General features: G+C 38.2%; 1 protein-coding gene across 2 annotated transcripts in view; it reads left to right on the top strand.

Moving 5' to 3' along the window:
* Positions 1-24,045, top strand: part of RAPGEF5 (Rap guanine nucleotide exchange factor 5) — a 220,546-nt gene that overhangs the window by 67,972 nt on the left and 128,529 nt on the right. The window contains exons 7-8 of one of the 2 annotated variants that reach the window (XM_055085044.1): positions 8,135-8,320; positions 13,598-13,646. In XM_055085044.1, coding sequence (XP_054941019.1) covers positions 8,135-8,320; positions 13,598-13,646 — 235 coding nt within the window. The remainder of the gene's footprint in view (positions 1-8,134; positions 8,321-13,597; positions 13,647-24,045) is intronic. The other variant, XM_028490102.2, reaches the window with a different exon arrangement.

Raw genomic sequence — 24,045 nt, 5'->3', positions numbered from 1 at the left:
CGTGTCCCCTGCATCGGCAGGCGGACTCTCAACCACTGCGCCACCAGGGAAGCCCAGTGACAGCTTTTTTTGATTGGAAACGTTCACATTGGTACCAGTTCAGGAAGCAGAAATAGCATGGGATTTGAGTTTTGCTGGATCTTTAAAGAGTTAGAATTTTGGAGACTTATTTAAGAGGTGATACGTCAAGTTAGTTAGGTCTAGAAATAATTTTAGGGAAGGTGGGGAGAATCTATCGCATTGAGTACCTGATGAGCACAATCCAGTGATGAATTTTGCCACATTTAGAAATGCGGTTTTTTTAAATGCTGAAATACTAATTTCCACTCACCGTTTTTCCTGGCTATCTGCCTCTTCCTTTCTGAGGAATGGAGAAGCAGTGTAGTTAATCTCCATTTTCTAAGTCTATCACAGACTTGAGTGGGCATGTTTGTTAAGAGAATAAAAGTGACTCTGCCAGGGAATGACTAACCTTCTGTCTGGCTGCCACAGGATTGTGAACATCTTATATTTCTTGTCTTTAGGGAACATAAAATTCTTATGTGGAATTGTAGCCTGGCTCCAGCCCTTCCAGTGGCTTCAGAGCTACTATGTGATTTGGGGAAGGGCCGGGTAGATTTTTTGAGAAAGAGTCAAGGGAGGCCCTGGAAGACAGCTCTGGTTTCAAAGAGCATTAAGAAGGCCCCAGAGGACTTGTAGCACATTCTTGGCGTAGTATTCCTTGTTCTTGGTATTCATAAGAAGCCGTGGGGCTTGTTAGTACCTTCCCTCATTGTGCTTTAGAGCTACCCTGATCAGCTGTTATAGTGTTCAAGGTGCCTTTGGCTGTGGATTTTTAAGTCTCTAGGACCACTTGGAGAGCTGGTTAAAGCTCCTTCAGTTTCCCTCAGGGAGGATCTCACAGTAACATGCCACAAAGCCCGTGACTGTCAACATGTGAACAGATAGCTGAATGGTATTTTTCTCTCCTTTGTCAATAAAAAAGGCTTAATATGTTCTATGTCTATCATACATCAAAGTGATTTTCTTCATCCTGGGAATAGATCCCTAAATACTGAAAGATACAGATGTACATGCACACCGCTTTTTAAAATAGTTATTAAGTTATTGTCTCTACTTCCAAAGAAACCATCTGCACATGCCCAGATCATGTGGTAACCTAATTTAACTGTAGCCTTGTCAAGTTGGTTTTGGTGAACAGCATAGTACATGGCTTTTGCCTATTGCAGTGAACCCAGTGTAGGGGTATTTATTTAAAAGCATTAGTTCAGAAAGATGTCAGTGTGCAGAACCCATTCAAGAATAAAACGTGTCTTGATGAATCCCTTGTTAATAGGGGAAGAAGTGTGTGTGTGTGTGTGTGTGTGTGTGTGTGTGTGTGTATGTATATATACAGTATATTACGGTCTTTGGGTATCTGTTCCCAAGATGGAGATGATAATTTTTACCTGCAATACACATAGAAAACATAAGCATTTTTAATTGACAAGGAATAGAAATAGATCATTTAGCTATCAGTTTGTATATAAACAAGGGAAAAATAATCTGAAATATATATATATAAAGTGAATCACTTTGCTGTATACCTGAAACTAACACAGCATTGTAAATCAACTATATTCAGTTTAAAAAATTAAAAAGTCAAAAAAAATTGTGTATTTGCAGTTATGGGTTTGTGAAGTGTTCCTGTGAAACCCTATCTGAGGGAAGTGGAAGGAGCTTTAAAAGGTGATCCATGAATATTTCGTGTTGGGTTTCTTCTTTGTGCATTTGTTCAAAATAGAACTTATTTCTGCTTAGATGAAATGTAATTTTGCATACTTAACTCAATGGCATAGCTTTAAATAGTATGTTCATATGTGAAGCAGGACCAGGAGGCATATAAAAAAGTGAAAACTACTTGAGTTTTTGGTGGTGATGGAATAAGGTAGATTTTTAAATTAGTTTGTTATTTTATGTTGTTGTAAAAATCAGAATGTAAGGAAATTTTATGTGGATACTGGGTAGAAATTGGGTGAATTCTATTCCTATATTTGTAGGTGTCAAAAGGGTGGTAAATTTGGTAGTGAGTTGTCATTACTGTGGATTATACTTTGCAAGTTTAAAAAATTTATCTGACATTTGGATTAACTTGAATTTAAAGACTTAATAACTTTTTAAAATTCCAGAATAAAAAAGAGGCCCTGAATGAAACCACTTAGAAATAACTCATTATTAACACTTTAGTGTTTGTTACTTTCTAGGTTATTTTTCTTGAGTGTATATTTTTTGTAAAATGTGTAAAAAAAAAATGACCCTTTTATTTTGTGGTCTGTACTTTTCACTTAATATATTTTCAGTGTTAACAGTACCTCCTACAACATTTGTAGGGGTTCATAGTACCCCATTCCATGGATTTATCATCCCCTGATTTTTGAACATTGTGGTTATTTTCCATCTTTTCTATTGTAAACAACACAGAGATGAACTTTTTTTGGCTGCGCTGGGTCTTTGTTGCTGCGTGCGGGCTTTCTCTAGTTGTGGTGAGCGGGGGCTACTCTTTGTTGCGGTGCGCGGGCTTCTCATTGCAGTGTCTTCTCTTGTTGCGGAGCACGGGCTCTAGGCGCACAGGCTTCAGTTGTTGCAGCACACAGGCTCTGTAGTTGTGTCACGCGGGCCCTAGAGCATGTGGGCTTCAGTAGTTGCGGTCCGTGGGCTCAGTAGTTGGGGAGAATGGGCTCTAGGCGCGTGGGCTTCAATAGTTGTGGCACATGGGCTCAGTAGCTGTGGCTTGAGGGCTCTAGAGCACATGCTCAGTAGTCGTGGCGCACAGGCTTAGTTGCGCCGCGGCATGTGGGATCTTCCCGGGCCAGGGATCGAACCCGTGTCCCCTGTGTTGGCAGGCGGATTCTTAATCAATGTGCCACCAGGGAAGTCCCAGAGGTGAACTTCTATGTGGGAAAATTATTGAGGAAACTTGCTCGCAGATATTAATTTATTAGCCTGTTGTTAAGAAGGCCAAGTGAGATCTGGGTAAAAGACAAAGAATGGGTGATTTTTGCTGAGTTCTTGCCTTGTGCAGGCATTCTGCTCATGCTTTTCATGCACTGTCACATTTCAGCCTCGATAGCAGTGTACTTCATTTGCATTGGAGAGATAAAGCATTTGAGACAGGAAGTATTAAGAGTCCACGTTAATTAAAAATAATAAGTTAGGGTTCAAAAAGCAATTGTCTCTAGCATCTTCACTTAAAATACTTCATAGTTACTGAATAGGTCTCAACCGGTTGTGTTTGGGATTTGATTATAGCGTTCCCTTTGTTTTTTTTTTTTTTAATTGGAATATAGTTGCTTTACAATGTTGTGTTAGTTTCTGCTGTACAGCAAATGAATCAGTTATACATATACATATAACCCCTCTTTTTAAGATTTCCTTCCCATTTAGGTAACCACAGAGCATTGAGTTCTCTGTGCTACACAGTAGGTTCTCATTAGGTATCCATTTTATGTATAGTAGTGTATAGAGTTCCCTTCTTATTTGAAAAATTTTACAAAATGAAACCTGTGCAGTTATATTAAACAGCATTTTAATTTTTAACCTGTTAGGAATCATTAAATAGTGTAAACATGGCTGCATGGTTTAGTAATTTAGAAATTGATTCAGACTGGTTCTCAAGTCTTTGGGTTCCATTGTGTGAACTCAGAGGTGTGCCCTGGTAAAGATGTTACACCAGTTAAATCATGTTCCAGGACTAGACTCTATTAACATGTTACTATGAAACCCTAAAAAGGTGTTGAGGGCTAGTTTTTCAGGAGGGCTCTGAGGATCTGTGTTGTCGTTCTGTGGTAGGTACAATGGTCCCAAAGATGAATGTGCTGCTTGGCACCTGTAAATATTACGTTACATGGTAAAAGGTACTTTGCAGATATAAGTAAGGCTGCAGACCTGGATTGTCTGCATGGACCCAGTCTAATCCAAAGACCTTGCTCTGGTAGGCATCAAAGAGAAATGGCAGAAGAGAGAGTAAAGAAAAAGCCTAAGCACGAGAAGGACCCAGCGCGGTGTCACTGGCTCCGAGAAGTAGGAGTCCACATGCAAAGATCAGAGAGAGGCCTCTAGGAGCCAAGGGCAGGTGCCAGGTGACAACCAGAAAGGAAATGGGCACCTCAGTCCTACAGAAGCAGGAACAAGATTCTGCCAACACCCTGGATGCACTTGGAATTTAATTCCCTCCCAAAGCCTCCAGTAGGGAACACAGACCTGCCCATGCCTTGGTTATTGGCCTCAAGAGTCTCTGAGCAGAGGATCCAGTTGAGCCGTGCTGTCCCTTGGCTCCTGACCTATGGAAATGTGAGATGATAAATGGATGTCCTCTTTCTTAAGCTGCTAAATGAGTATTTGCTATGGCAGAAATACCAAATTAATACACACTCCTTGTTGAATACATATCTGCAATCCCTTGATTCATTAATCAGCAGTTATGTCTCAGATGTCAGAAGCTGCCAGGCCACAGCTAGTCAGTTGATCCCTCTGAAGTTTCAAAGTGAATTTCTAAAACTAAAGTCTGTCTTTCACACATCTGTAAAAGCTTCGGAATTCTGTGGAAATCTAAAAGCTTATTTTTAAAGCTTTTAGAAGTACAAGCACTGTAGGCACTGTTCAGAACTTTTCGGTGAAACATTATCAGTCCCTTTTATGCTAGTTGCAATGTGGGGGCCATGTAGGTGGAATATTATAAGCAGAAGCATTACTGGTTGTCAGGGAGTTCAAAATTTAGGTGGGAAGAAGGGTCTTAAACCTATGAAATATTAAAGCAACTAGAGATTGGACTTTGCTCTTATAATTTATTGTTAAGCTCAACTCTATTACTTACAGTAATGTGATGATGATAGCTAACACTCAGATAGTACTTACTGTTTCAGGCACCATTCCCAGCTGTTTTATAGGTATTAACTCATTTAATGTTCACAGCAGTCCTATGCTGTGGGCTGGAGAGCTGTGATTCAGCCTCAACAACCAGAATCCCAGAATTTCTCTCAAGGTTGGCATAGGAGATTTCCTAGTCCTGTTTTAGGCTTTTGGATCTTGCGTTCTGAATCTTGTTCTTCCGGGAAGCCCTCCTATGTTAGCGGGTTTTGTAGATAGGCTGTCTAGTTGGAAAGGGTCTTAGTTGATCTGGATTCATACCAATGCGAGAGTTTCTAATATAACATCCCTGCAAAGTTCTATAGGACCTACCCCTACAGATGGGAGATCCTTACCATAGAAGATCCCTAGAATGTCTAGTGTTGAACTTAGACTCTTGGTACAGTTTAGAAACTTAGTTCCAAAGAGCACGATGACTGAGAAAAGACATGTAAGGAATGACATATAATATGAAATAAAAGACATACTAAGACATGAGTTTGCAAATTATATTGTCTTTAAAGATACTTTGTTAAATAAATTATATCACATAAATCTATTGAAAAATCATTTAAATGTGACATAGATTGGAAATACTCTGGTCTTACCAGAAAATGGAAAAAAAATAACTTGAGACAAAAAATTTTTTAAAATTTAACGATGTACGCATAATCAATGTTTTATTTCATTGTTATAGCAAAACCCAGAATGTCCAGTGTATACTTGTTTCCTTAAAACACATTTCGTATATATGAAATTTTTATTCGTCAAAAAATTCATGTTGATCAGCAGTTAGGGCTTTGGGGAAATTGCTATATCAAGAATTGTAAGAGCAGCTTTGAAGGCTGAAGGAGCAGCTATACCTGCCCTTTTGAAAAGATGTCAGTGTCATTTGCTTGCTGTTTTCAGATTTCATTCAGCCAGTACATCTATAGCTTCTCCTGTTCTTTGTGCCATGAAATTTAGGAGATTTCCACAGTAAGGAATGGACTCCAAACAGTTACTTTTCATCTGTTTGTTAAGATTTGCACTCCCTCTATCTCTGCTGGGTAGATTAGATTGCTGTAACATCACCAACCGTTCAACTGCAGGCTGACAGATACGGCTTCTCCCAGGAGGCTCATGCTTGCTCTCTTTTTATAGTGGATGATTTGGTTAGGAGGCAGGCATAATACAAATCTTCAGAACAAATCCTTGGTCGGGGTGCTTCTGATATCTACCTTCCCTTATAAAGCATCTTCTGTTGAACCTCACATAGTAGACCATTTCCACTGTGATAGCTCTGATTATTTGAATGTTCGTAGGGCTAAAACATGCCTTTCTGCAGCTTCTCTCCATTGTTCTGAATTTTACCCTCACCTTTTCACATATTTGAAGCTAATGATCACACTCCCCGTAAGTCTTCTGTTCTCAGCAGCAACTGCAAACACTTGGCTTGCATTCCTGATCACAAATACGTGTCGGGGGTGGTACCAGGAGTCATGGTCTGAGTGATGAGTAAAGGAGTCTGTTTCAGTGGGCTTGCAGTCTACTGTTGGAGACCCTCAGCTAAAGAGGAGATTTCACTAGCATGTGATAGTGCTACAACTGAGGTACGTATAGAATGCTATCAGAAAAAACAGGGAGGACTTCACTCCACTGGGGGAGGTGGGGGACTCATGAGAAGACGACAGCTAGGTTGGGACCTGAAGGACAAGTAAGTGACAGCCACACAAAGTGAGGAGGTGGGGAGGTATTCCAGACAGAAGGGCGCGTGGAAAGTCTCTGAGCAAAGAAAGACCGTGGCGCGTTCCCAGAATTGCAAGTGTTCTATTTTACTAAGGCTGGAACATGGATTTATTTATTTTTTTTTAAAGACATGGATTTTAAGAAGAGGTATGGAAATAGATGATACTGAAGACCAGATGAAAAGAATACTATATATGCAATATTAGATATTGGACTCTGTCTTGGTGTCATGGGAAGTCTTTGAAGAGTTTTTTAGCGAGAGATACAAGATTATATCTTATATATGATGTGGTATGAAGAGAGATAAATGAGAGACAGCGGTCTGAGTTGGGAGAAGATGGTGGGCTGAGCTAAATCAAGGATACCTCACTTTGTGGCTTGAGACCCTGGGTACATGGTGGTACCATTCACTGACTGGGGGTATGGGCCATGGAGCAGATTTATGGGGTGGAGGAAAGTGGTAAGACAGTGACTTCACATTTGGAAATGTTGAGTTTGAGCTGCTAGTGGGACATTTAGGTTTTGGAGGTGGATGTATATGAGACTTTTGGGCCCTGGAGGTGCAGATATAATTGAAGCCCTGTGAGTGAATGAGGTTGCCTAGAGAGAATGAACAGAAAGAGAAGAAGGTCTAGAGGGCTAAGGATAGATCACTGAGGATCATCAAAACCAAGACAGAGGAAAAGGAAGCCTAGGGAGAAGAGAAGTAGCAGTCAGAGAGAAAAGAGAAAAACCTGGAGCATATGGTGTCATGCAATCCCAGTGGTCAAGAAGAGGGGGTTGGGTAACCTGCCAAACCCTGCAGAGAGGACAAGGTAGATGAAGACTGCTACATCCATCTCACTGTCTACAAGGAGGTGACCACCCTGTGGTTGTCCTCCTTTGGATGCTCTCGACTCCTCATAAACCTAAACAAATGGTACTTAAAACTGAATACAATCCAGATGTTGATTTCTCTGGAGTCCATCATTTTTTGCTGACCTGAATGTTATTTTAGTAATATTCCTAAAAACATTGTTATCCACTTCTAAATAATCACGTTTCCATTGTTAACTTATACCATGCTTATGATCAACTAAAAATTATCACATCTTTTTCATGTGAATCTGTCTCATAGTAGGTGTATGTATGTGTAGCAGACTTAAATACCAGACTTAAAAAACCTACGTGTAGGACTTTATTCCACTTTATTTTGTTAGTTTCAGGACACTTCTATATATATATTAGTCTTTGAATGGTCAGCTATTGTCTAAGTTATAATAAAATGAATAGGCATATCTGTATGTATTCAACAATGTCTATATGAAATTTAAAAAATATCCCTAATAGCCTTGAAATAGATGAATAAACATAAGCATATTTTATCATTCCAGCATGCTTAGCAAACACATCTTCGATATGGCAAGAACAATTATTAGGAAAGAACTCTTTGTTAAGTAAACTATTAGATGGAGAGCCGTACTGTCTAGACAGATAAATAAATAACTTTCTTAATTTTCTAATTATTGGTTGACATTAACAGGCAATCACAAGGCAATCCATGTGTCATTCTTGTGGCAATATTAACTCTTCAGAACAAAATAATGAACTTGGAAATAGGAAAACAGGCCTCCGAGGAACAAAGAAAATTGTCACTGAGCGCATGGTCATTCCTTCACAGGACAGAAGTCTAGCCACCATCACTGCTCAGTTTGTGTCTTATCCAAAAGTACGTTGATGGCTTTAAGAAGCATATTTATTTATTTTTCTAGAGTTCTTTAAGTCCATACTATCTTAAGATTTTATAGTGTTTGTTTTTTTTTTAACATCTTTATTGGAGTATAACTGTTTTACAATAGTGTGTTAGTTTCTCCTTTACAACGAAGTGAATCAGTTATACATATACATATGTTCCCATATCTCTTCCCTCTTGCGTCTCCCTCCCTCCCACCCCTCTCGTGGTCACAAAGCACAGAGGTGATCTCCCTGTGCTATGCGGCAGCTTCCCACTAGCTATCTAATTTGCATTTGGTAAGATTTTATAGTGTTTTAAAATTAAGTATATTTGGGAATAAAACAGGGAAGAGTATTGGCTTGTGTTTCTTCTTACATTTAATTTAGGTAATTGAGAAAATGGGTTCTGTGTTTTAAAAACATTTCTGTCATGGTATCAACATTTAAATGTTTCTAAGATTAATACATTTACTAAAAACCTTTAAGGAATCTGTGAATTCATGACCCTATTTAAAATTAGTTTTTAAGAATGGCCCTGTGGTTAGGTAAGACTTTTGCCACTGTTGATCTGTCCTCCCACAGTGTCCTTTGCTGACTTTCCATCCAGCTTCACACTTGGTTTTCAAGGGTCTGTTCCTCCAGGAAGCCTGCCATGTCTTCTCAGTTAACCTCTCCCATGGACGTGATCCCTGGCACTCAGGGTTTGCATTTGACACTTTCTGTTGCCTTTTGAGTCTTGTACTGATGCAAAACAGCTTCTCGAGCATTTGTATTTTGAGGCTGAAGGCACTATAAAGTGCCAGAGAAAAAAGACAGAATACTGGAACTAAGACTGGCTCTGATTCTTGTTGAATTTCAGGGCTATTTTGTGAACAGTCCTGCTGGTTATTGAAGATAGAAAGCCAAAGCATTTCAGCATTTTAAAACATTTTAAAATTGCTGGTGGGGACCCAGAGGAGAGAGAAAAATTAGAGATGTGTTTTATCAGTCCCTTAATTATCCTCTCTTTAAATATTCACAAGAGCAAATATATCCTAAGCTGCAGATGTGTTTTGAGTTACATGGTTCTTTTTATATTGAGTAAACTATGTTTTAAAGTTTAAGCTTCTTAAAAAGCTCCCTTGCAATTTTCCTTGTGCTTGAGTAGATCGTGTCTGTCAAACTGCTGATGTAGTAACTGAATCTTATCATTTGATTGGATTATACCATAATTTAATACCTAAAACACAGTGAAGACCATGTTCCTTTACAAATGAATTAAATTAGAGGAGAACAAAATAAAAAGTAAAGATTGACTGTCAGTTGAAATGATTATAAGATTAAAAGGTTGAGTCTTGGGGAAACTAAGATATCTTATTAAATAGAGCAGTGCTTCTCAACCCTGGATACAACCTAGATAGAATCACTTAGGGAGCATGGAAACAGCAGCAGCAGCAAATACTGTTGGCTGGACCTCTTCCCCAGAGATTCTGATTTAGTTGGGGCCCAGGTATCAATTGTTTTTTTAAAGCTCCCCAAGTGATTCTCATGTGCAGTCAGGTTTGAAATAGATGAAAATCCAAGCTATTTAAAGAAAGCATTTCTTGGTAGACAAAACGTACTGAGTACATAGGTATTTGACAAGAAGATACAAGAGAAAAAGATGGAGAGAAACTTTTAGTGTAAAATTAATAAAGGTTTACAATCCATTATTGACAGCTCTGGAATATAAAAGCCCTGAAAAAGAATAGGGTTTCATAACTTACTTGGTGGCAAAAATCTAACCTAAACTGAATATATTTAGTAGAAAATCCTGAGGCCTTTACTAGACTGTCTTTATCCCATTTGGTATGAATAATCATACATTTCCTTGCAGAAAATTTTTTTTGGTGGGGGTGAAATAGAAAAGGATAGATTTATTACTTTACCAGGCAAAGGGGGACACAGTGGGCTCCTGCCTTTAATATGTCCCCGCAGAAATATTAATGTGTCTGATTTCTTATTATAAGTTACTGCCCAAGACCTCACTGAGGGTGTGCCCTAGATAGGATACCTTTCTGAACTATATAAAATGTTGAATTCTGGAATACATCTAGCCTCAAGGGTTCAGCTCATAGTAGGGAAGGCTTGTAATAGGGAAGACCAGTGTAATAACGTACTTCCTGTCAAATTAAGAACAATGCATTTCTTCTAATTTCCTAGGCAGTGGTTTAGCACCCGCATTAAATAAAAACAATGGCGAATGTCAGAACATGGGTCTTGGCTCTATATGTATACATTTTTTTTTGAAACTGATCTGAGAAGAGGGTTCCATTTCTGTCATGTTGAGAGAAACTTATGTTAACCAACAACACAAGTAGATCAAGTAGAAAAAATAATCATCTCTAAAAGACTTTTCAGCGTAACAAACTACCGCCAAATTTAGTGGTTTAAAGCAACACATACTTATTATCTTAACCAGTTCCTGAATGTTAGGAATTCAGGAACATCTTAGCAGGATGGTTTTTGCTCTGGGTTGTTATCAAAATGTGGGCCAGAATTTCAGACACCTGAAGACTTGACCGGGGCTGGAGTGTTACATTTCTTTTTCAGTGCCAACAGGTCCCTTATTAGTGCTTAACGAAAATTCTAGTCCCTGTTTCTGCAGTTGTTCAAAGTTTTAGTTTTCAGCATAAACCTAACAGTTATTTGCTAAGGGAGGCTTTGAGTCCTTCTAAGATGTTCTGAAGATTTCTGCTGCGAGTCCCTTCCTACTTGGGAGTGCCTTCTCTTTGGATTTTCCTTGTCCTTCCTCAGGCAGCTTTTTCTCTCCCCTAGGTTCTGTCTCTGTTCTCTTAAGGGTTACCTCTGCATCCGCCTCCTGTGGGTCAGTGAATGGGTGTTGATGGCCCTGCATAGTGTGATGAAAAGACGGCTGCCTTGGACGAGCTTCTGCCCAGAATACAGGCATTATGTCACAATTGAAAATGATGAATTACATCATTGCTGGTGTGTTTAAAAAAAAAAAAAAAAAAGTGCGGGGAAGGTGCTATGGGAGCCTCTAATGGGATCTTACCCAGTTTGTGTTTTGCTTGGTCTGTTCTTCCCCCTTTGTGTTTTGGAGGAAGAATAACCTACCCTTGGGGTTTTGGTCAGGAACAGTTTCCCTCGGGGGCAGAAACATAACACTTTTATGTCTTCCCTGACTGCAGATGTTCAGGGGATGTAGTGTAGTACAGTAGAGTAATCTCATTTACTCTCTGTGGAAAAATATAAAAAAAGAAAAAGCTTAGGTTCCTTGTAAATTTAACTGTGAAGTTCTTCTCTTTCTCACTGCTCATCTCTCATCTTCTTGGCTTCCCAAAAAGTGCTATGTTGGTTTCTTTCTCATCCCCTTTCTCCCTTTCTTTCTGTACCAAATCTTTGAAAACATGTAGTTTTATACAGTTTTGGGAATATAACGGTTTCCGTTTCTGAACTATTTCTATTTTGAGCCTTATTTCTAATTTGAGAAAGAAAAACTGAAGCTCTCATGACGAGAATATCAAGTATGGAAAACTGATGGAGGGTGGAGAAGACAGTTTTTGATCCTCTGTATGCAAATTAAGTGATCCACCTTCTGCATCCTTTTCCATCTCTGCTTTTTTCCTGTCTCTGAGACACAGTGGAGTCTTCCCTAGAAGCTCATAAAATCAGAAAGCCATCCACAAGGTCCCAGTGAGTGTTTCTAATCTGCATCTTTGTCTACCCCCAAATATTTGTGACACTGTAACAGAAGAAAATTCTGAAGAGAGATGCTGTTACTACGATAAACCTTACACGTAATTTCAAATATATAAAATAGGCACTAATTTATATTTTATTTTGTTGCTGTTTTATTACTACACATACAAGTATTTATAAAGGCTTTCCTCTGTTTAATCATCACTCCTATCTCCCCCAGCTCTCTTTTGCCCCATAAGTTCTTCAACTATAAATTCTTCTACCCATGAGCATTTTTGGATCTCAGACTCCCATGGTTAGAGAGGGACGGATTATCTTCTGATTACAATATAATTTTCCTGCAAAAGTCTTAAGGAATCGACGAATCAGTTAAATCAGGAGTATATATACCCTTTTGAATGGCATTCATACTAGCCAGCCAGGGAAAGCACGGCAGTAAAGCAGTATGTGGGTGGGTGGGGAGCTGCCTTCTTCAGGGATGATGATACCCTGGCCATTGTGAAACTGATCCTAAACAGAGTCCCAGTGACTCACTGGGCTACTTTTGCCTTCACGTACATCAATGTAAATTAGATTGATTTCAATAGCAAATCTTCTTTAACCTTGAGCTTTCATGCTCTGCCTTTAAAAATGTCATTAGTATAATATATTAAGCTGCAGGACCCTTCCAAACTCCGTATCACCACTCCTGCAAACACACACACACACACACACACACACACACACACACACACACACACACTCTTCTAAGCTTAAAAGATTGTGTCCTGATGAGCTTGCTTATTATGAAAATTTATTGCTTTCAAACATAGATTTCCCAAAGATTATCCCCATGTTATCTTTTTTTTTTTTCCATGTTATCTTTGAAAGTGACTGTGGTTATCTTTTTTGGTCTCTGTTTTATGTTCCTCTTTGAGAATGTTTTTGAGAAAGGATTTAAACATATGTGCTGGGGGGAGAGAGAGAGAGAGAGTGAGCAAGCAAAAATCTGGACAAATAAGTGAGGTTTAAGGCACTTAGGGTATTAAAGGTCATCTTGCCTATTCCCATTTCACCTGCCCTGTGTGTTGATAGCACTTGCTTTTATGCAGCATAATATCTGAAATGGTTGCTGTACACCTGTCAGGCCTCAAGTGATCCTTCATTGTATTCAAACAGAGGTCAAATGAAACTAGGATCACCTACCTCAGTTTTTCTAGAATTTCTGTATAAACTAGAATCTTTGAGAGAGGAAGAATATTTAATATCTTTGCCACAGTATTTTGCCTGTTTTAGTAATTTATTTGCATTATTTCTGAATGTTACACAGTTATGTTTTTGAGGTACTTCTCATCATCATGGCATAAGTACCAATGTTTTCTAATGTGTACATTCTGGCAACTGTTTAATTTCTTTTTAAAGTAAGTCCATCAGATTCTTTGAGAATTGGCCTAAAATTCCTATGCGGAGGTTTTTCCATATTATTAAAAACAAATAAACAAAAACATGGCAGCAAACTTAATGCAACAGCTCTTAACTTTGGTTGCATATCTAAAAACAAAGCTACGTTTTTCTTATTCTAATTTGGTTTTTCCCCCTAATATTTTATTAGGTGCAGAGAGAGCTAGCAGCTGTTATTGCTTTGAAAGCAAGGAAGTCTGGTGAGTAGTCTTTCATGGGGCTGGAGGAAGGTTCTGATTCTTTGGGGATATTTCACATGTCCTGTGGTTGTGAGCAGTTGAATGTATCTCAGGGAGCTTTGGTACAGAATGCAGAAAAGTATCTCCATTTGTTTTAAAAATGATTTATTCTACCATCAAAATAGCACAGGTGTATATCTAGTTCTTTAAAACTAGATATACACTGCCTTGCTTTTTTCCATACTTCAAGGAAAAGTGAAATTAAAAATTAAAAATATGTTTGTAGTCTACTGCAAGCATGGAAAAAGTCTAGGTACCCAGCAAAAGAAAGCAAACCACATTGCATTACCTATCATAATGACAGAGGAAACTAAATAACATAATGGTGGTCTCTTTTTTATATTTTTCATCTCAAAGTAGCATCTTATAAAAATAATTGAATTGTCTAATTTTAATAGCAAACATTTTTCATAGGGACTGATTGTATGGATCTGATTCCTAATACCTTAGGAAACAATCTGTGGATGTAATAAGTGGAAAGGAAAAGGGAGCTTTCAGATGCATCTTGAGGAGACAAAGCCAGGCTCTGCTGAAATTCGATATGAAATAGAGACTCAATGAGGTAGAAAAAAACTTGCTTTGAAAGGAGGAGTATCAGGAGGAGGCATCCTTTGCTGTTCAGAGGCAGGAGGTCGCTGCTAAATGGAATGACAGATAGAACTCCTACCTCTGTTTCCTCTTTAACCTATGCGATTACCAGTCTGTTCTCTATTTCTATAATTTTGTCATTTCAAAAATATTAGATAAATGGAATCTTACAGTATGTAACCCTGTAGGAGTGGCTCTTTTCACTTGCCATAGTTCTCTGGAGATTTATTCAGGTTGTTGTGTATATCAATGGTTATTCCTTTTTATAACTGAATAGTATTCCATCATATGAATGTGCTACACTGTATGTAACCATTCACCCATGAAGGGCATTGGGGTTGTTTACAGTTTGGGTCATTATGAATAAAACTACATGTGTAAGGTTTTGTGTGAATGTAATTCTTTATTTCTCTGGACTAAATGCCCAGGAGTACAATTGCTGGATTGTTTGGTAATTGCATGTTTTGTTTTTTAAGAAACTGCCAAATTGTTTTCCAGAGTGGCTGTACCATTTTACATTCTCACTAGCAATGTATATGTGATGTAGGTTCTTGCATCCTTGCCAGCGTTTGATGTCACTATTTTTAAAAATTTTAACCATTCTAATAGGTGTGTAGTGACATCTCACTGTAGTTTTAGTATGCATTGCCCTAATGGCTAGTAATATTGAGCATCTTTTTATGTGTTTATTTGCCATCCGAATGTCTTCTTTGTGAAATGTCTGTTCATGTCTTTTGCCCATTTTCTACTTGGATTGTTTGAGGGGTTTTTTTTTACTGTTGAGTTTTGAGATTTCTTTATTCTAGATAGCAATCCTTAGGCAAGTATTTTCTCCCAGTCTATAGCCTGTCTTTTCATTTTCTTATCAAAGTCTTTCACAGAGAAAAAGTTTCTAATTTTGGTGAAGTCCAATTTATTAATATTTTTTAATGGATCATGTCTTTGGGTTAAGTCTTTGTCTAGTCCCAGATGCCAAAGATTTTCTCTTGGGTCTTTTTTTTCCTTAAAAGTTTTTATAGTTTTATGTTTTACGTTTGAGTTCGTGATCCATTTTGAGTTAGTCTTTATATAAGGTGTGAGACTTATGTCAAGATTCTTCTGTGTTTGTTTTGGCTTATGAATGTCTAATTTTTCTAGCACCATTTATTGAAAAGACCATCTTTTCTTCCATTGAATTGCTTTTGCACCTTTGTCAAAAATATGTTGGGCATATTTTTGTGGGTGTATTTCTGGATTCTCTGTTCTTTTCCACTGAACAGACTCCATTGGTATCCATCAATACTAGCCTTGATTACTTTATCTATAAATCCACTTTTTATAGGATTCATTTTCATGCACTAATACAGCTCTGTATCATTTTTGTTAGCTGTTGTATGTTTATATTGATACCATACAACTTATTAACTAATTCTTTGTTGTATGTTTAAGTTTTTAATAGTTTTCCTATTATAAATGATAATAGAAGGGCTCGAAGATATATTCTTGTATATATCTTTTTGCCCTTTACCAATTAATTTCTCATAATAAGTTACTAAAAATGGATTGGTAGGTCAGTAGCTTGGTATGGACAGTGTTAAAGTTTTGTTTTTCATGTCTAAGACTTCAAGTCATCTGGAATTCATTTTCGTATATGGTGTCAGGTAGAAATCCAGTTTTATGTTTTCCTTATGCTAAGCCAGTTACCCCAGTAGCGTTCATTGGATATGATGCTGATTCTATCGTATATAAAGTTTATATATATATGCTTGAATTTATTTCTGGTCTCTGTATTCCTTTGATCTATTTATTCCTTTGACTACACTTTCCTGTTTCAGTTACCAACACTTTATAAGAAGACTTTTGGGGGATTAAGGGGTAAAGCAAGTTTCTTCTTATTGTTCTGTTTGCTTCATAGTTTTATTTTGTCAAGTTCCATGAAAACCCCTGTAGGGATTTCTTAAAGTGTATTGAATTTATAGGTCATCAGATAAATTTGACACTTTGGAGATAAGTATTTGCATTCATGAACCTAGGATATCGTTCCATTGTTTTCAGATCTTCAGTACTGTCTTAAAAATTTCTCCTTAAAGCTTTGTACATTTTTTTGCTTGATGTATATTTTGGTATCTTGTAGTTTTGGTTACTATTATGAATTAACTTTTTTAAAAAAATTATACTCTTCTTATTTTGTGAAGGTTTCTCATTCTTTGTCTTTCATGACACTGTATAAAAAATAAACTTTATGTTTTAGAGCAGTTGCAAGGTCACAGAAAAATTGAGCAGAAAGTACCCAGAGTTCCCATATCCCCCCTGCCCCAACATGCCAGCCCGCTTACTGCCATCATCTGAGAGGGGTACATTTGTTATAATCATTAACCTACATTGACACATCGGTATCACCCACAGTCCATAGTTTACTTTAGGGTTCACTCTTGGTATTGTACATTTTATGGGTTTGGACTAATGTATAATGACATGTATTTATCATTAGAGTGTCACACAGAATAATTTCACTGCCCTAAAAATCCCCTCTCCTCTACCTGTTTGTGCCTCTCTACTCCCATCCCCTGGCAATCACTCATCTTGTTACTGTCGCCATAGTTTTTGCCTTTTCCAGAATGTCATATAGTTGGAATCATACAGTATGTAGCCTTTTCAGATTGGCTTTCTTCACTCAGTAATAGGCATTTAAGGTTCATCCATATCTTTTAATGGCTTGATAGATCATTTCTTTTTAGCACTGAATGATATTCCATTGTCTGGATGTACCACAGTTTATGTATTTGTTCACCTCCTGAAGGACATCTTGGTTGCTTCCAAGTTTTGGCGATTATGACTAAAGCTGCTATAAACATCTGTGTGCAGGTGTCAGCTACACACCCATGAACATATAGTTTTCAACCACTTTGGGTAAATAGCAAGGAGTGTGAGTTCTGGATCGTATGGTAAGAGTATGTTGAGTTTTGTAAGAAGTTGCCAAACTATCTTCTAAAGTGGCTCTACTATTCTGCATTCCCACCAGCAGTGAATGAGCGTTCCTGTTGCTCCATATCTTCACCAGTGTTTGTTGTTGTCGGTGTTGCACATTTTGTTGTTTTACTTTGCATTTTCTTGATGACATATGCTATGGTACATCTTTTCAAGTGCTTGTTTATTATCTTTATATCGTCTTTGGTGGGGTGTCTATTAAGGTCTTTGACCTATTTTTTAGTCAGGTTGCTTGTTTTCTTACTGCTGTTGAGTTTTAAGAGTTCTTTGTATATTTTAGATAACAGTGCTTTTTTCAGATATATTTTGCAAATGTTTTCTCCCAGTCTGTGGCTTGTATTCTCATTCTCTTCACATTGCCTTTGAAACAGCAGAAGTTTTTTATTTTAACGAAGTCAAGCTTACCTTTCTTCTTTCTTTCATTGATCCTGCCTTTGATGTTATCGCTAAAAATTCATACCATACCTAAGGTCATCTAGGTTTTCTTCTATTACATTGTAGAAATTGTATAGTTTTGCATTACATTAAGTCTGTGATCCATTTTGAGCTAATTTTTGTGAAAAGTGTAAGGTCTGTGTCTAGGTTCTTTTTATCGTGTGTGTGGATGTCCGGTTGTTCCAGCACCATTTGTTGAAAAGACTATCTTTGTTCCATTTTATTGCCTTTGCTCCTTTTTTAAAGATCACTTGACTGTATTTGTATGGGTTTATTTCTGGGCTCTGTATTCTGTTCCATTGACCTATTTGTCTATCTTTCATCAGTACCACACTGTCTATTACTGTAACTATATAGTAAGTGTTGATGTTGGGCAATGTCAGTCCTCCAACTTTTTCTCCTGCAACATTGTGTTGGCTATTCTGGGTCTTTTCCCTCTCCATATATAGTTTTGAATCAGTTTGTTGATCCACATCTATTATCTTTTCTAATTGGTTACTTTTTCTGTATGAGAACTCATGCTTTTGTGGCTAGCAAAAGTGTTGAACTCAAATGAATTCCAATAGCTTGTTTTAAAATTATCTTGGGTTTTCTGTATGGGCAAATACAGCATCTATCAATTATGACTATTTTATCTCTATCCTACTAATCCATGTAACTCCTTTTTTCCCCTCATACTATTTCATGAGCTAGGGTCCTATGATGTAAGTTGAATAATAAAAAGATAGTTGGCATTCTTATTTTGTCCCTGACAAAACTGAATAAGTTTTCTGATTAGAAAAGTAGTGTAAGCAAAGAAGATAGTTTCAGAGAAAAACAGACTTTTCTGTCATACATTCCCCAAACCACAACAAGTTTGGGAGACAATCTAGGGGCAAAAATAACCAACAAGGTGATATTACAATATTCAGAGAATTCCAATATGGAAATAAGGAGATATCTACCTGATTCGCCCTACACTCTCGCTGTTTGAGTTGGCATTGAGAGTGGATGAAAAATAAGTGGCAAAGTATGAGAGCCTAAGTCATAGGTTATTGCCTTCATTCCTTTATCAAATTCTAACTGAGCACCTACTGTATGCCAGGTACACTGTAAGGCCTGAGGGTACAATGGTGAGCAAGGACAAATATGGCTCTTGCTATTTTTAAACCACAATGTATGTTTCATAAATAAAAAACATTAAGTCAATAGCTGTCTGAAAAAGGAAAATGGATTACTGAGTAGTTAGGAGGTGATAAAATGAAGAACTATTAAGCACAGGCTTAATTAAACAGAATTTTAGCTGTAGAATGGTACTTCCTATGTATGCTCATTGCTGTTTTTTAAAACTATTTTGAGTTTTTGTTTTCTTTTAAGGAAGAAGAAAAAGAAGCTGGTATACTTCTAATGAAAAAAGTATTAAAATGATAGTTGGCACATCTGGGGCTTGACAGAAGGAATTGATTACCCTAATATCTGTCTTGCAGTAAAACTGTTAATTAGGGCTCAGGTGGTCATGCCAGATTTATGTCTCACTGTGAAGGGTTATTAAAACAAGAATTAGTATAAAGAAAAAGTTTTTGGTTTCAGCTCACCATACAAACAGAAATAAAAGTAACTGTCAATCAATAGATTATATAAATGATTCAAGGCTCTAGCTTAGTAAAATATCCATTTTATTGTAATTTTCTAAGAGGCCATTAGGATGTGCCTTTAGTTTTCTCCTCTAAATGCTAACCTTAGTGAATGTGAATAGCATTTTAAGGCTTCACAAGATTTTAAAAAATTAGCACAGATATCTTTACACTTCTTTCTTTTTTGTTGAACTGCTTATTCTACTGCTAATTGTTCACCAGTTAGAGTCTTGGGAGATATGTTTCTTCCCCTTTTCAAGGGAATCCACAGCCAAAGCACGTTTAGCTCTCATTATCTTTAGATCATATGAAATTTGTGCCGTGGTGGGCTTCTATTTCTGGAAAGCCAGAAATCTCATATTGGTAAACCCTCTTGGCAGTTTTTATATTTCACTCTCTCTGCCTAGCCCATATCTAGTTAAGTGTTTTAAAACTAACAAGGATATTAATGTTTGGGAAAGAAAGAAGGGGTTCTAGGCTCTGTTTATACCATTGATTGTCATTGTGACTTTTGTAAAGTGATTCCAATTTGTATCGTGAGGGGGTAGGTGTAGAATGTGGGAACCTTAGAGATTCCTTCCAGCTCCAGTGTTTAATTATAACAATAAGTATTTTCATTAATTTCCTTCATTATCCTTAATGGAGTCACAACCTTGGGAATATTTTATTCAGGACTCTTTTAGGTACAAGTGAGAGATAAACAAGCTGAAAACCACCAAGGGAATTTACTGTCTCAGGGAATCTGTGGAGTTAATCAGTCTCAGCAGAGAGAACCTCCTTCTGGTAGGTCCAACAGAAGTCTTGGTGGGGACCTCGGTGGAAGGGTGGAATGCCCGTCTCTGTAGCAGCGGACACATGGTTGGAGGGCAGGAGAGAGAGGTTAAGTCAGCCTCCCACGAGACCCACGGACTGAGGCTAGGGCAGGTGTGGCTCCCCAAAGAAAACCAGCAGAAGAGGGAATGGCTGCTGGGCAGGGTCCTCGCCGCGGGAGGAACTGTTTGTATTGTCCCAATCTCACGGTTTAGAGGTGAATTGTCGTGCCGTAGAGCACACAGGCTAGAAAGGCTGCAGCCAGAACGCAAGCCCAGGCTTTCCAGTACCCAATCTCTGGTTTTCCCAACTACACAATGTCCCCTCCTTTGTTAGGAATTTTTTGGATTATGGGGAGTAAAGATGTGGTTTGTGAAAAGGAAAAGAATAGAGTGAGAACTGACATTTTTCAAGTAGTAGATAGCAGTTTTTTTCTTCTTTCTCAAATCATCAGGGATTCAGGTTAAAGTGTTATTTTTGTGCCAAGATTTATTATTTCTTTGGGATATTAAAATATATATAACATAAAATTGTATAAAATGGTTTCACCTGTTGTGTTTAGTTTTAGCTTTTAAGAAACTTTCTTATTTTTAATAGACCAGAAAGGATGAGAAGGAAGCCATTGTTTTACATTTGTGTTAAATTGTTTCTCCTAGCCTTAGAAATCCTCTTGTTTGTTTAGTCATCTTTGAATCCTATGCTGAAGCTTAAATAGGCATTTGAATGGGTATGTGATTTCTACAACCTGGTTATTGCTATTTGCTGTACACTGAACTGTGTGTGTGTAAAACATTCAAGCAGGTGACCCCTGGATCTGGTAATCATGGTGGACCCATCAGACAAGCTGAGGGCCTTTTATCACCCTGAGAGCCTGGCTGAATTCCCAGCTTTGCAGATCTCCTGTTGGTAACAATCACTGGTCACCAATAACACGTTGTAGGAACTTTAGCAGTTTTAGGCTCCCGCCCTTCTTTAGGCCCCCTGTCTGTGGGATTGGGGGGAAGTCAGTGTTGACAGGAAGCTCTGCAGTGAGGCTCGAGGTCTGACACAACTGAAGAGACGTATTCTCCTTCAGGGCAGAAGCTTCCCAAAGAAAAGCCATCCCTGTCACTTTGTCATGAGAAATGAAATAGATTGACTGATTATTTTTAACAGCAGAGACAGGCTTTTCCCTTTTGCACATTTAGAAGAAAAAAATAACCATTAAGCCTATGGAATCGCTCCAACTTTTATGGTCCTCTAAGTTTTTACTTTTTATTTTTAGTTGATAGATTCTTCTTTTAATGTAGAGCAGTGTTTGACTTTATCTTTAATCCTCTCGTGAACACATTTCTCATATATATAGGAGAATGCACGATAAAATGGGATTTTAGAGTATAGATGGTAATAAGAAAATTAAGGGGCAGCAAAGACAGGCTTACGTGCTGGTACGTTTATTGCCATCTCAAACTCCTTCTCCCTTTCTGGTTTCCTGTGATTAACTTGTTATTGAAAAAATTTAAATGCTCTTAAAAGTAAAAGCTGTAGTAGTCTTCTCTTGAATAGTTTTTTTCATCTAATCTCTAATAATGAATGTTCAAGCTAGAAAATATTAGTTTATAATGGCAGAAGTCTGTTAGCTGTATTTTAAGCAATTACGATATGCTTAATTTTTAGTGATATTTTCAATCACTTAACATTTTTCAAGTGTTTCCTAGCCTGTCCTTATAGGGCGCACCTTGTCCTCTCAGAATGGACATTTCCACATGGTTTGTGTTGTGTCCTTTCCTTCTCCTTTGCCGCCTCCCGGATGCTGTGGTGGCATTGGCCATCACTCTCCTTCATGGTCAGCACAGACCCACACTGATTGTCTTGTTAGCCCCACTAACAAATGTGCTATTTAGCATTTGTCAACCAAGAGGAAAGAAGTAGCATGTGTTTTCCCCTAAAATATTCAACACAACATTCTGGTCTTCCTGATTGATTGATGATCTACAATGTTTTCCCAAGAAGAGAGATCTTTGCCTAACACCACGCTGATTGCTGAAGTTTGCAAAATCTCCCCCCCGTCTTTGGTGCTATAATAACTCCTGTTCTGACATTTCCAGAGACTGTTCTGCCTGCTGACGGATTTTGTACATTCACATCCCATCTCCACCAGTGCATATTCTTACTGAACAGTGATCAGTTCAGCGGTTGACAAGTTGTATCTTCCTTTTCTATCTAATGGCATAAAACCATAATAAGAGTCTTGAAACAGTAACTCTCAAGGCAGTGCAAAGTTAAAGGTTACTTGAAAATGTAAAAATCTTACAATCCAGAAAATAATAACAACGGTAAAACCCAGGAACAATTGAAAATGCACGAAGCAGATGCTTTGTAAATTTTTCCTAACTCTCCCACTGGGATACCAAGAAAATTGCCTTTAAAAAAAAAATCCCATGACACTGTCTTTTGTAATTAGAGCTATTAAGTCGAAATGATAAATAACCATTCAGTGACATACAATAAAAGAAAATAACCCTTTGCCCTCCTTTCTCCTGAATAACCAGAGATCTGAGAGTATCCAGCATAGGAAGTTGGACTCCTTTAACCCTGAGGGTTGCTTAGAATTTAGGAAATTACAAAGCAAGGCAAGATGATTTTGTTTTTCATCCTTCCACATGGTCATGTCCATTAAGACAGTAAATGGAACTGATTTGCCAAGGAGGTGAATAATTATAATAACCACAGCAGAGTGTACTCGGGAATGCAGGGTTTAGAGGCCTCTGTTTTAAAAAAAATACACTGCAGGGACACTTCAGTGGCGGTAGGTAATGTTTATAAGGCTCCGTAGACAAAGGTATTTATCACTCTAAATGGGAGCTTGTTCGTGTTTTGGGGAATCAGATACTGGGAAGGAGAACTGAGCAGTGATGCTCCTGAGTCTCGTGTGGTCCAGGACAATGATTTTACGTCATTCAGATTCCTACCTGTTAACTGCCTGTGTTTTATAAATGCGGCCAACCCTTGGGAAATGGTTTTCTGAGGTTTGGAGCAGAAAGGTGGGTGGAAGGTGGGAGAGAGGAATGAAAGGGAGACTCAAGTTTTCTATTCGAGTGGAGAAAAAAATGGCTGCTAGCACTGCAGCTCCTGGGAACATATTTTCTGTGAGGAAACTAGATGAGTATAATGAGTGTACCCTGTGCATAAATTCAATATTCTACACCCAAGGTCAAATGAAAGTTAATGACCATTTGCACACCAGAGATCTGAAACCCACGTTTTCTTTCTTTCTCATAATGACAAAAAGGAGAGCAATTTATATTTAAATTGCTTTAAATTTCAAAGCATAAACACAGAAGTCTCCCTGGTACACTTTTTTCACCAGTGAAACTTCCTGGCAGGGCTCGACTTTCATAAAAATTGTGGTCCCATCCTACGGCAGTTCCCCAGTGTGGACCGTTTTTTGTTTTCTGTGGAACAGCCCTGTTCCCACCCTGCTGGGTTAGTGACACCAAATCAGAGCCCAGCAATGCAATCAGGGCCACTTTCTTTAATGATTTAGGTTTTGGATTTGTTGAGCTAATTAGCTGACTGAGGCAACTAATGGGTGTCTTTAATACACTGTTGACGGGGTAGCTTCTCCAGAGCCTGCCAGCTCCTTTGTTCTTGGTCTTCTGGGGTTTGGGAGCTGCTTCCCAGAAGAACATGTGATACATGCTACCCTGCATCTGGAGGCCAGCCTGAGAGGCTAGTATGCTAATTATGAAGTGCCCCAAAAGGACGAGCATCCACTTAAAACCCTGTATCTGACTAATTCTGTGGGCTCGAATAAAGGTTTACATTGATGGGGGGCGGGGTGCGTGGGTGAGGGCAGGGAGGGGGATTAACCTGTGATCTTTTTTTTTTTTTTTTTTTTTTTTTGGGGTACGTGGGCCTCTCACTGTTGTGGCCTCTCCCGTTGCGGGGCACAGGCTCCGGACGTG

The sequence above is a fragment of the Physeter macrocephalus genome, chromosome 5, assembly GCF_002837175.3.
Source record: "Physeter macrocephalus isolate SW-GA chromosome 5, ASM283717v5, whole genome shotgun sequence".
NCBI lineage: Eukaryota > Metazoa > Chordata > Mammalia > Artiodactyla > Physeteridae > Physeter > Physeter macrocephalus.
The sequence above is the reverse complement of the archived record's forward strand: the minus strand, read 5'-3'. Positions and strand labels throughout refer to the sequence as shown.